The sequence below is a fragment of the Solenopsis invicta genome, chromosome 1 (genome assembly GCF_016802725.1).
Source record: "Solenopsis invicta isolate M01_SB chromosome 1, UNIL_Sinv_3.0, whole genome shotgun sequence".
Taxonomy (NCBI): Eukaryota; Metazoa; Arthropoda; class Insecta; order Hymenoptera; family Formicidae; genus Solenopsis; species Solenopsis invicta.
The window spans coordinates 23666127-23679002 of record NC_052664.1 but is presented as its reverse complement, the minus strand read 5'-3'; the positions used below and the strand labels follow the sequence as shown (position 1 = coordinate 23679002).

The window sequence follows — 12876 nt, the reverse complement described above, 5'->3', positions numbered from 1 at the left end:
AGGAAGGATTATGAATACGGGCATTAGTCTCTATATTAAAAAAAAATAAATACGATTAATTTATTGTTCTGCGTTAACTATATATTTAATTGATTTATTTTGAAAAACAAATTGAATATTTTTGCTATTTCTTCAAATTTGCGTTGATCCAAGGTACGAAACTGCTTACTCTAGTATAAACATCTGGATATCCAAGTGCACAAGGATTTCCAAAAGAAACGATTCCAATTTGAGCTCCATTAGCGACCAAAGGTCCACCAGAATCTCCCTGTAAAGAAAAGATTAATAGTAAACTATCGTAACTAACTTATTATATGTAGCAGTAAATTGCTGATTATTGCACATTATCTTTATAATCATATGAATGTTAAGGTAAAAATTTAACGAAATAAGATGAAGATTTTGATTAATAATGTATAATACAAATTCAATAAACCAAGCCTTCTTTGGTCGTAGCTAGATATTCGTAGCGTGCTATTTTTGTCTATGGGTGAATTTATACACGCATTCCATTAATCTTAATTTAATAAAATTACGTGATATTACTTATTCTTATTTAGCTTAGGACTATGTTACATTTGAAACGTAATCAACGCGCAGTTTTGCTAAGTTTGAATGTGTATATAAATACACACATAAACAAAAATAGCACGAAGATCTAGCTACGACCGTAGAAGATTTAGTTTATTCAATTGGTAAAAATTTAATTTTCGAATATAATTAGATTAGCTTTTAAAATTATAATTTTTCCTGTTATCAATAATAAGATATACGTTTTTATATATTTATATAATTAATTTTTTTCGAATTATATATTAAATATGTATGTATGTTTTGATATGTTTTATAATATTAATAATTGGCAGAAGCTTACATGGCACGCTCCTTCTCCGCGTATAGTCAAAGTGCAGATATGACTATCTATCACTCTCCATTGTTCTCTCTTACAATCTTCCTGCGGATAAACTATCAACTCGATTTCTTGCAATGCATTTGGAGGACTTCCACCAAGCTAAAAAAAAAGGACAAATGTTATAATATCGTTATGTTGAGAATTAAAGCATGATGAACAATAACATTGAATAATTATTACATAAATGTTTTCACATTTGGTACTTTTAATTTGTTAGTAGATACAAACAAAAATAAGTTTTTAGAAAAACTATCTCATTTTTAGATATTTATAACTGGAAAATCTTTATATCATGAGTTTGAGATTACCCTTGTAGTTCCCCATCCAGTTAAAGTGCATGGCTTGTTCTCGAGATCTTTATCATTTGTCGAAAGTTTTATCGGTTGCACTAGATCGTTGAGTTCAATAGGATTTTTAAGATGGACTAAGGCGACGTCATTCCTAAGTAAAGCATCATCGTAGTCTTTGTTGACGCGAGCATCTTCTACGTCATAAACGTCTCCTGATTCATTCAAATAGTTTGTGCCGACATGAACCTTTAGTTCGTTTAGATTACCCAATCTGATAATGTAAAGGCATATGTAAATAGATACATTAGATAATATAATGCATCTGCTTGACATGTTAAAAGACTAAAATAACTGAGCAAAACAGTATCGAGTACTAAATAACGTTTATTTACCATTTGAGAACGCGCTTCAAAGTATATGCTTAAAAGATGTATTACAGGTAATGAGAATTAAAGAATTAGAAACGACAGTAATATGTTTGTTCAGTGTAACAAAAATTTTGTGACGAAATTGAGTTATAGACAGTTTATAATAAATTCATTATTAGTATTATACATATATACGTTTTATATGTATGTACAAATATTTTATCGTTTATTGTTTATAACATATTATAATTCAACTTTGTAACTATAAAACTTAACTATAAAAATTAATTTGTACGTTTATCATGGAGACATTCTTCAAAAAAGATATATTTATGTGGTCATTGTTATTTGAATTAACAAAATGTTTATATTTATAAATATTCTATATGTATAAGAGATATTTTATTTTTTTGAGTGACTGAAATAAGAATTTTATTCTTACTTGGTTTATTTCATTATTCCCATAAATAGAGTTTTTAAAAGTTTAGTAAATTCATTAAACCTTATTCTTCGCTCAGGTATCTTTAATTTTGATTTGAATTAATGCAATATTTTGATATAGATGCAAAATTTAGCAAAGTTAAACATACCCATCGACACAATGTGCTGCGGTTAACACATTATAATTATCAAGGATAGATGCACCGCATCTATGTGAGCCGGATAATCTTAATGACACTTGATACGGATACTTGCCGACAGGAGCATCCTTACCACCGACGATGTGAGGAGATGGTGCTCCTTATTAAGAAAATTTTATTATATTAATACACGCGAAAATAATATACATATGTAATATTGATTGTAAAGATATATTTTTGACAATAATATTTTTTTAAATTGTGGTGATTTCACGTTGGTTATAGTTATTGCTAAATGAGCTGTTCGGAGAGAAAGTTACAAATTTATTTACAAGTTTATTAGAAATTTTTGTTTAGCAAAATTTTATTGTTTACACCACATTACTTTTTAAAGGTTAGAAAATATGGAGAGAGATGTGAGTATTATCTTAGATCGGTTTACATAATTGATAGCTAAAAATTTATTAATTTTTTGACATTTATGTATAAGAAATACTATATTTTATATAATTAATTCTTTTTAGTAGAGAGCATGTATGTTTTTATTAAATATATATATAAAGCAGTATTTGTCAGCAGTTGTTCATATTGTACAACAAATACTCATGTTACAATGTAAAAAAATTTGCACTAAAAGTTGAATATATTTATCTAGTTTACCTAGTTTTTTAAGCAAATCAATTGATGGATATGTTAGAAAGTAGTAAAAATATTATTTAAAGTATTATCACAAAAATGTAACATATAGACACAATTCTGAAACAATTTATAAAATCTTATTTCTTCAATAAAATTTGCATTTTTAATGTGTTGGATCAACGTATATTGTAATTATCTTAGAATTTACGTTTAAAATTACACTATATTATTTTTAAATGAACGAATTTTTAAATCAAGAATTATTGAATATCACAAATTAAACAAAAAATATTTGTTAAAATAACTTATTTTAAATTGGTATTAAATTAATATGGGTATTTCAAAAATTTAACACAAAAACAAATCTGGTTTTAATACATAAATACAAAATAGTTTTTTACTTTGTATTATTAAGGAGTACCTGTATTAGAAATTTACCTGTATTAGAAATTAAATGCTTTATACGTTTATTATAAGAAAAATACTTATTGTTTTTCTCTTTCTGTCTCTTTTCTTTTTTTTTAGTGTGGCAAGATATAAACTAATATATAATAAAATAAATACCTAGTATTAATAATAATTTATGAATTTGTACCTTCGGCATATGCCACTGCCAGAGCGATAAATATAAAACCCGCAAACGTATGCATCTTTGATTGTAGATCTGTTGTCTAGATTTGAGGTAAATCGATGCATTCGTAGGTTTATATATGTTTCTGAAGTAAATACAACAAAGATATAAAATAAGTGTTTATGACGTTTTTCTGAATTTTTATCTACAAAGTGATTAGACACGAAGCTGTGAGTGTTTACAATGATTGTTATCGCTCATTGTCAGTGAAAAACTTATTTAAAAATTTTTATTTAGAATATATAACACAATCGATATGACAATTAAACTATCATTATGCGATACTGTTATTAATTTAGAAACAAAAATTTATAGAATATATCAAGAGATACAGTAATGTCTCACACCAAGTACACTCACAACATTTCGTACGCGGACCAGCTTGTTGAGTACTCGAGACTATTGGATCGATGTTCTTATATAGTTTTTATATAAAAATGTTATAAAGTACAATCTCTTTTTTTCATGAATGTTATTGTTTTTATTATCGCGGCGCCTTTTCTTTTCTTATTACATAATATTATATTTGATTATTTGCTTCTGAACGGTTATAATTATAATCGCATGCAGCATTCGGAGTAGTGCTGTCAGTACTTTATCGTGAAATTTGTTGACAATTTGAATTTAAGTTGATTTTTTTGGAGTAATGTAAAGACTAATATTATGTTAATATTCAAATGAAATAATTCTTGTTGTTTTGGAACGAAGAATCTATACATGTATGTAGAATACAATACAGATCGATATACAAGATATACAATGTATATGCACAATATACGAGAACGATTTGAAAGTTGAGGAGTGATTGTTGTCGCATTATTTTTCACATTTTATTGTAATAATTATTTATTTTAATTAATTTTAATATTTGAACCGAATAAGGGCCAGCACTAAATAAGATCTACTTTTAAATTTGCTACCTCAGACCGCGCTTTATGCTTAGAATATATTCTTAAAAAATGTATTTTAAAAAATGTATTGTAAAAATGTATTGTAGTAAAGAGGGAATGGCAAATTCAAACCGGTAGTAACACGTTCATTTAGTGCAACAAAAATTTTTGACAAAGTGGGTAAATGAGTCGTTATAAAGATTCGCTACGAAGTTTATTAAGTAAACATTATTTTATGGTTTATTATAACATAATAATATTTAACTTTTTAACTATTGAAAACAACATATATTGATTTTTGGTATAAGTATATTTTTTAAATAAATAATTGAAATAACTTATTGAATAAAACTCACTTATACGTTATTGTTATTACTTGTATTATATGTTATGTATGTGCTTTGCAATAGAGGGTAATGATTTTTTTCAATGCTGCTAACTTTTGAGAAGCTAAAATTACACTTAAATGGTCAGAAATGTTCAAAAGTAAAAAAATTAAATATAGATAAAATTGAAGATAATTGAAGATCTTATCATACGCGAGATAAAAATTGATAAAAACGAGAAATTTTTATTTTTCAAGGAAGAATTATGAATACGGGCATTAATCTTTATATTGAAAAAAATAAATACGATTGATTTATCGTTTTGTGTTGACTATTTATTTGATTTATTTTGAAAAACAAATTGAATATTTTTGCTATTTCTTCAAATTTGCGTTGATCCAAGATACGAAACTGCTTACTCTAGTATAAACGTCTGGTTCTCCAAGCGCACAAGGACTTCCGAAAGAAACGATTCCAATTTGAGCTCCATTAGCGACCAAAGGTCCACCAGAATCTCCCTGTAATGAAGAAAAGATTAATAGTAAACTATCGTAACTAACTTATTATATGTAGTAGTAAATTGCTGATTATTGCACATTATTTTTACAATCATGCGAATGTTAAGGTAAAAATTTAATTTCGAAATATAATTAGATTAGCTTTTAAAACTATAATTTTTTATGTTATTAATAATATAATATACGTTTTTATATATTTATATAATTAATTTTTTTTTAATTATATATTAAAATATGTATGTATGTATGCTTTGATATGTTTTATAATATTAATAATTGACAGAAACTTACATGGCACGCTCCTTCTCCACGTTTAGTCAAAGTGCAGATATGACTATCTATCACTCTCCATTGGTCTCTCTCACACTGTTTCTGCGGATGAACTATCAACTCGATTTCTTGCAGTGCATTTGGAGTATTTCCACCAAGCTAAAAAAAAGGACAAATGTTATAATATCATTATGTTGAGAATCAAAGCATGATGAACAATAACATCGAATAATTATTACATAAATGTCTTCACACTTGGTACTTCTAACTTGTTAGTAGATATAAAAAGAGAAAATAAGTTTTTCTAAAAAATATTTTATTTCTGGATATGTATAACTGGAAAATCTCTATATCATGAGTTTGAGATTACCCTTGTACTTCCCCATCCGGTTAAAGTGCATGGATTGCTTTCGAGATCTTCATCATTTGTCGAAAGTTTTATCGGTTGCACTAGATCGTTGAATTTAATAGGATTTGTAAGATGGACTAAGGCGACGTCATTTCTAAGTAAAAAGTCATCGTAGTTTTTGTTGACGACAGCATCTTCTACATCATAAACGTCTCCCGATTCACTCAAATAGTTTGTGCCGACATGAACCTTTAGTCTGTTCAGATTACTCAATCTAATAATATAAAAGCATATGTAAATAAATACATTAGATAATATATCATCTATTTGACATGTTAAAGGACTAAAATAACTGAGCTGAATAAGGTCGAGTCTAAACAGTCTATTTTCCATTTGGGAATGCACTTTACACTTAAAGTATATGCTTAAAAGATGTGTTACAAATAATAGGAATCAAAGAATACGAAACAATAGCCATATGTTCAGTTCAACAAAAACTTTATGACGAAGTTGAGTTATAGACAGTTTTTAATAAATTCATTAGTATTATACATATATACGTTTTATATACAATATATATATATATATATATATATATATATACAATATTTTATAGTTTATAGTTTATAACATATTATATTTCAACTTTGTAACTATAAAGCTTAACTATAAAAATTAATTTATATATTTATCATGTAGGCATTCTTCCAAAAAGGGTACATTTATATGGTCATTGTTATTTGTGTTAAAAAAATGTTTATATTATAAATGTTAAATATTTTATATACAAGATATATTTTAGTTTTTTGAGTGACTGAAATAAAAATTTTATTCTTACTTAGTTTATTTCATTATTCTCATAAATAGAATTTTTAAAAGTTTAGTAAATTCATTAAACCTTATTCTTCGCTCAGGTATCTTTAATTTTGATTTGGATTAATGCAATATTTTGATATAGATGCAAAATTTAGCAGAGTTAAACATACCCATCGACACAATGTGCTGCGGTTAACACATTATAATTATCAAGGATAGATGCACCGCATCTATGTGAGCCGGATAATCTTAATGACACTTGATACGGATACTTGCCGACAGGAGCATCCTTACCACCGACGATGTGAGGAGATGGTGCTCCTTATTAAGAAAATTTTATCATATTATTACACGCGAAAATAATGTACATATGTTATATTGGTTGTAAAGAGATATTTTTAACAATAACATTTTTTTAAATTGTGGTGATTTTAAGTTGGTTATACTTATTGTTAAATGAGCTGTCCGGAAAAAAAGTTACAAATTTATTTACACGTTTATTAGAAATTTTTGTTTAGCAAAATTTTATTGTTTACGCTACATTAATTTCTAACGTTTAGAGAATGTGAAGAAATACGTATGTATTCTCTTACACTGTTAAAAATGTTATAAAATTTAATTTATTTTTAAGTTACATACTAAATTTAATGTATATTAAATTTAATTATCTATAGCTGAAAATCATGTGCATGCAATTTAGTGTTCTTTTGACAACATTAAATTTTGAATATATATATATATATATAAAAACATTTAATGTTGTGTAAAGTGCACTAAATTTTATGTACAAACTTAATATTTAACTTAAAAATACATTAAATTTTATAATATTCTTAATAGTGTAGCAATACTAATGGTAGCTAATATATACTTTATAACACTCATGTTACAACGTAAAAAAGATTGTAATAAATTTAATATATTTCATAATCTAAACGGTCCACTTAATTTTTTTAAGTACATTAACACAAGATAAATATCTTAAAAAGAAATACGAATGTTATATAAAAAATTAATGCAAAGAATGTCACAATTTGGAAGCAAATTATCGAAGCATATTTTTTTAATGAAATTAACATTTTTAATATGTTAAATTAACGCATACGTTTTATTCATTTACCTTAGACTTTATCTTTTAAAATTACATTGTTTTTATATTACCTGTTTACTTATAATTTTACTTATTTTTAATGTTTTTTATTTTTAAATTAAGAAAGATTGAATATCACAAATTAAACACGAAATTTTTAAATAACACAATTTTGTTAAATTAATAAATTAATATTTGATTGCATGGATATCTATTAAAATTTCATGTTAAAAATTTAATACAAAAACAAAATTAAGTTTTAATACAAATATAAAATGTTTTTTACTATGTACTATTAAGTTTACATATATTGAAAATTAATTGCTTTATACGCGTATAATAAGAAAAGCATTTGTCATTTGTTGTTTTTCTCTCATTCTTTCCTCTTTTTGTTTTTATTATTGTGATAAAATATTAATAATTTAATTCATACTTTCTGTGACATATGCCAATAAACATAAGACAAGCTAACGTACGCATCTTGATTGCAAAATTGTTATTTGGGGTTGAAGCAAATAAATTTATATATGCTTCTGAAGTAGATGGAACAAAGATACAAATCACGTATTTGTGACGCTTTTCTGAATATTTGTCAACGTGATATTCTATGATAATATTATTATTTATAGTTTATATTATGCACTATAGATTGATAAGAATGATATTTTTAATTAAAATCGTATTTCTTACTGTCATCACAACTTTTCTTAAGAGAATGGGAATTTACGTTTGTTTATCTCATGAAGTATATATTGCAGTCTCATTGTTAATTTATTTTTATCGATTACAATAGACCTTCGAGTTTACGTTATCATCAATAGATTACGTATCATTGAAGTTTAAAAATCAAGTTTAAGAATCTTGTCTTATATAGGTCGTGTCTTTCTATTAAGTTGAACACTATAATTAAAATATTAAAATAATTAAAGCATAGTTTTATTTTTTTATTCTTTGTTCTATTTAATAATTAAAACATAGGTTTTAATTATTAAATAGAATAAAGAATAAAAAAATAAAACAATACTTTAATTATTAAATAGAATAAAAAAAGAATAGAAGAAAAACTTATAATACAATGAATTAGCTTACTTTAAATGTTTTTTGTTATAACTTTTATTTTTTTTATTATAACATAATATCTGTGTTACTTTTTAGCATATTTATGTTGTATTAATGTACTCAAAAAATTAAATGGATAGTTTAGAATACGAAATATATTAAATGTAATATAAATTTTTTTATATTGTAACATAAGTATTTGTTATGCAATATGTATAACTATCGGCTAAGTGTTACTATGTCTATTAAATTAAGACTTCTCTAGTGTATGTAGCGTTGAAATATAATATTTCTTTCCACTAAACAGGCTTGGTATTGAAAAAAATAATTAAGAATAATTAACAAAAAAATAATTAAGAATTAATGGATTATTCATTTATAAGATATTTTTTAAATTAGTCACGTACAAAATTTCTTTTAATGATTGTAAGTGCTGTAATGGATTAATAATATAAATAAAATTGCGAATATTATACTACTTTATCCTATCTAATTGTAACTGTCAATAAACATACACTATATAACTATACTACATTTTTTTAACATTAAATTTTATAAGGTGCATGAAATATATTTTTTAAATTAAATTATTACTAATAAAAATGTTAAAAATACTTAAATTATTATTTTAAAATAATCCAATTTTTTTATACATACCTAAGCATTAAATTAAGATATAATTAATACAATCAATTTTGTTAAAAAGATATTAAAATAATAATAAAAAGTATGTGAATTTTAAAATTTTACTTTAATCATTACGTAAAAAATTCGAAGTTTAGATTGTTTCGTCATTTTAACTTATAATCCGTAAAAATTAAATAAAGTTATTGAATAATTATAATTAATTATATTTATTTTTACTTACCCCGAGCAGCTACCGCTAAGCAGGCGATTATCAACGCAGAGAACGCGTACATATTGAAAGTATGAGGCTATAATGAAGAAGTTATGTTTATATAGACCTTTTTAAGCACGTCATGCAGAAAATTATTTATGAATGTTTATATGTATGTGTGATACGTAGAAACGAAATCTTTTTAATTCGATAGGTTTAATCATTAACTTCTTTTGAAATTATCTTGATGACTTAAGCTGAGCGATTAGACATGAGGTTGAATTATCTCTTTGGAAATCTTTATTGCGCAATGAAAAATTTTTTTTAATTTTTTTTTATATACGCTACGTATAATTGATGCAATAATTTATATATCAAATGCATTATTCCATATTTGTAATTTCAATATATTTTTTGTCATATAAATTTAGATTACATCTTTACATTAGGGTTTCCCAAAGCTATAGGAATCATGAATTTTTTGTCGTTCTAATTCTAAGAAATATAATATTTCGCGATCTACACAGTTCACACAAAGTTGAGAAATTATATTCATAAATTTTATACTTTCTTGAATTATTACATTAAGTGCAATGTGCAATTATATCAACATATTTTGTATCTACTCGAAAAAGTATAAATTAATTTTTAAAACGTGCTGCTTTAGTACAAGAAACAAGAATTATTTTTTCTTCAAGTGTTACATATTGCGTATATTATATATTGTAATATAATAAAAGGAATAAATAATGAAAGTATTTAAGCGTAGCAGTTGCGTAATTTGTATAAATCATGTACATTTAAAGTGTAAATATTTTTATTTCAAATTTATACATATAGTATAGTAGACATAACAATGTACATGAAAACATTAAATTTTATTCAATTGTTAATTGATGTCAACCATATGTTCCTTAATCCAGTCTTGATACGCGGACACCTTAACAAACTTATCGGGATATCCTAGAGCACATGGAGTCACGAAAGATGCAATTCCAATTTGAACACCTTTGGCAAGGAGAGCGCTACCTGAATCACCCTGCAACATTACGAGAAATTATTTTAAATTCCTACGTTATATGCATATTAATTTACAATTATTCTTCTCTTCTAATAAAGAAACTCTAAATTAATAAGAATTTAACTTAAGAATAATATAGAATATATTTATTTTTTTCAGCGTATTTAAAAATAATAAATCCATGTGTCTTACAAAGCATATTCCCTCGCCGGCTTTTGTGAGAGTGCAAATATGATCATCGGTTACTTTCGTAGACGAAAGTTTGCATTTTTCGTTGGAATAAACCTTTAAGGCGATTTCTTGTAAGGTGTTGGGTGTTGGTCCACTAATCTGAAAGAATAAATAAATTTAATGAATTGGTAATTTGCTGTCATGATTAACTAACGTAATAGCAACAGTCTTGATTAAAATCAAAACTGATCGTTTATTATTAATGTAGATTTAATGATTTGTTTATTATAAACTTGCTAAAGCCTTCTCAGACATGCAACAAAATAAATATCATAGTAACTATGAAATTACTGAATAATTGTGTAATATTTTACATGAATATTATGCATCATATTTAAATGATTACGATTAATTAGTATAGAACTGTATATCTTAGTGAGAAAGATTAACAAATATTTTTATTGAATTCTTAATATGCTATTTGGTGGAATATTTAAATTGTGTGCTTCTCTCTCTCTCTCTCTCTCTTTCTCTTTTTCTCTCACTTTTTGATCTTTTAGATAATATTAAATTTTTTAATAAAACTTACTGAAGTTACGCCCCAACCAGATACAATGCAAGGAAGATCTGTGACAGCGATATCTTCCTCTGCAATAGGAATAGGTTTTACTACGTCAGTATACACAATGTCCTTGGTTAACCGAATGAGACCGACATCGTAATTAAGATTGACCATGTCGAAACCAGGGTGCCACACCACGCTTTCTGCTTGATAAACATCACCCTTCTTGTTTAAATAGATCGTCCCCGCGTGAACTTCGAGGTCTCTGGCATCGTCGACCCTTTGGAAAAATTATTTTTATTAAAATACAGGTCTATTTTAACTCTACAATTTCTGATTATATACATATAAATTCTTGAAATTTATGTATTAAAAAATGTGTCTAACTTTCTAAGAATATATTAAAATGTTATAAATGGAAATTTAAGAGAAAATAAAAATATTGCATAATATTGTATAATTTGGCATCATTACAATGTGATACTCTTGAAGCATACAAAATCTGTTAACGTCACATTTTAAAATGTGTCTTTTTTTGTAGAATAAATATATTGTTTTTATTATCTTGATTTTAATATTGATCGTTTAAAAGTAATTTAAATATAGTTGTCAATATTCAAATTAAATTCTTTAATCAATTAACAGATATATCAAAATACAAACGATCAATAAAACGCAAAGATACTTACACATTTACACAATGAGCTGCAGTGAGGATGTAACGTTTATTAATAATCGATCCTCCGCAACGAAAATTGCCCCGATATATTAAAGCAACGTGATGTGGATATTTGCCGATAGGAGCATCATTCCCGCCGATGATTTGCGTCGGAAGACCTAATAAGTAAATAATTTTACATTCCATAAATTATTTAAATATTGCTACTTTTGTGCAAAATAACTTAATTATAAAAAAAATTTAGTAAACCATAAAAAATATGATATATTAATAATAATATTATATATTATACTAATATAAAAAATGTATAAAGAACTTTAAAACATATTACTAAAGTTAAAAAATATATTATAAATTTAATTACGCACACATACACACGCATTTTATTATGTCATCTTTTAAAGATTATAAGAATATTATAACAAACAATTGCCAAATCTTTTAATTATAAATAAGAAAATTCTTTTTTAATGTTATTTGAATAATCTTAATCCGTTAATATGATAAAAATAATCATGCAAAAGAATACATTACCATGAACTGTAAATACCAGAGCGATAAGAAAGAAAGTAATTGTCGTATACATGATTGCTGAAATGTGTTATAAATGACGGTAGTGTTTATCAGCAGCCTTTTATAATCTCTTCATCACAATTATCTGATATATAAAGTGTATCAGATTTCGTGTGACATTCGTTAATGACAGACTCGGTGATTATTTTAAAACAAAAATTCTAGTATCAAAATGTCGGGGTTACAGTAGTTTTTAAATGAGAAGATAACATTGGTAATACTTTTTTAAATAGTGTACACATTGTACATTACTGAAGGAGTTTTTAAATATTATATTTATTTTTTATATTAA

At 25.3% G+C, this 12876-nt stretch overlaps 2 protein-coding genes across 2 annotated transcripts; both read right to left on the bottom strand.

Annotated features, from left to right (window-relative positions):
* Positions 1-50: 50 nt before the first annotated feature.
* Positions 51-3500, bottom strand: LOC105197985 (chymotrypsin-1-like). Its single transcript, XM_026131312.2, has 5 exons — positions 3387-3500; positions 2162-2312; positions 1222-1474; positions 875-1012; positions 51-268 (listed from the first exon to the last, which is right to left on the bottom strand). The coding sequence occupies exons 1-5, from the start codon at positions 3439-3441 to the stop codon at positions 125-127; spliced, it is 741 nt and encodes a 246-aa protein (XP_025987097.2). The 5' UTR covers positions 3442-3500; the 3' UTR covers positions 51-124.
* Positions 3501-4951: 1451 nt separating this feature from the next.
* LOC105193272 (serine protease 48) lies at positions 4952-12637 on the bottom strand. The gene is made up of 10 exons (XM_039452369.1): positions 12546-12637; positions 12022-12169; positions 11360-11612; positions 10792-10929; positions 10471-10617; positions 9609-9675; positions 6762-6912; positions 5797-6049; positions 5448-5585; positions 4952-5156 (listed from the first exon to the last, which is right to left on the bottom strand). Exons 1-10 carry the CDS (start codon positions 12595-12597, stop codon positions 5013-5015), a joined length of 1491 nt encoding a protein of 496 aa, XP_039308303.1. The 5' UTR covers positions 12598-12637; the 3' UTR covers positions 4952-5012.
* Positions 12638-12876: the final 239 nt, after the last annotated feature.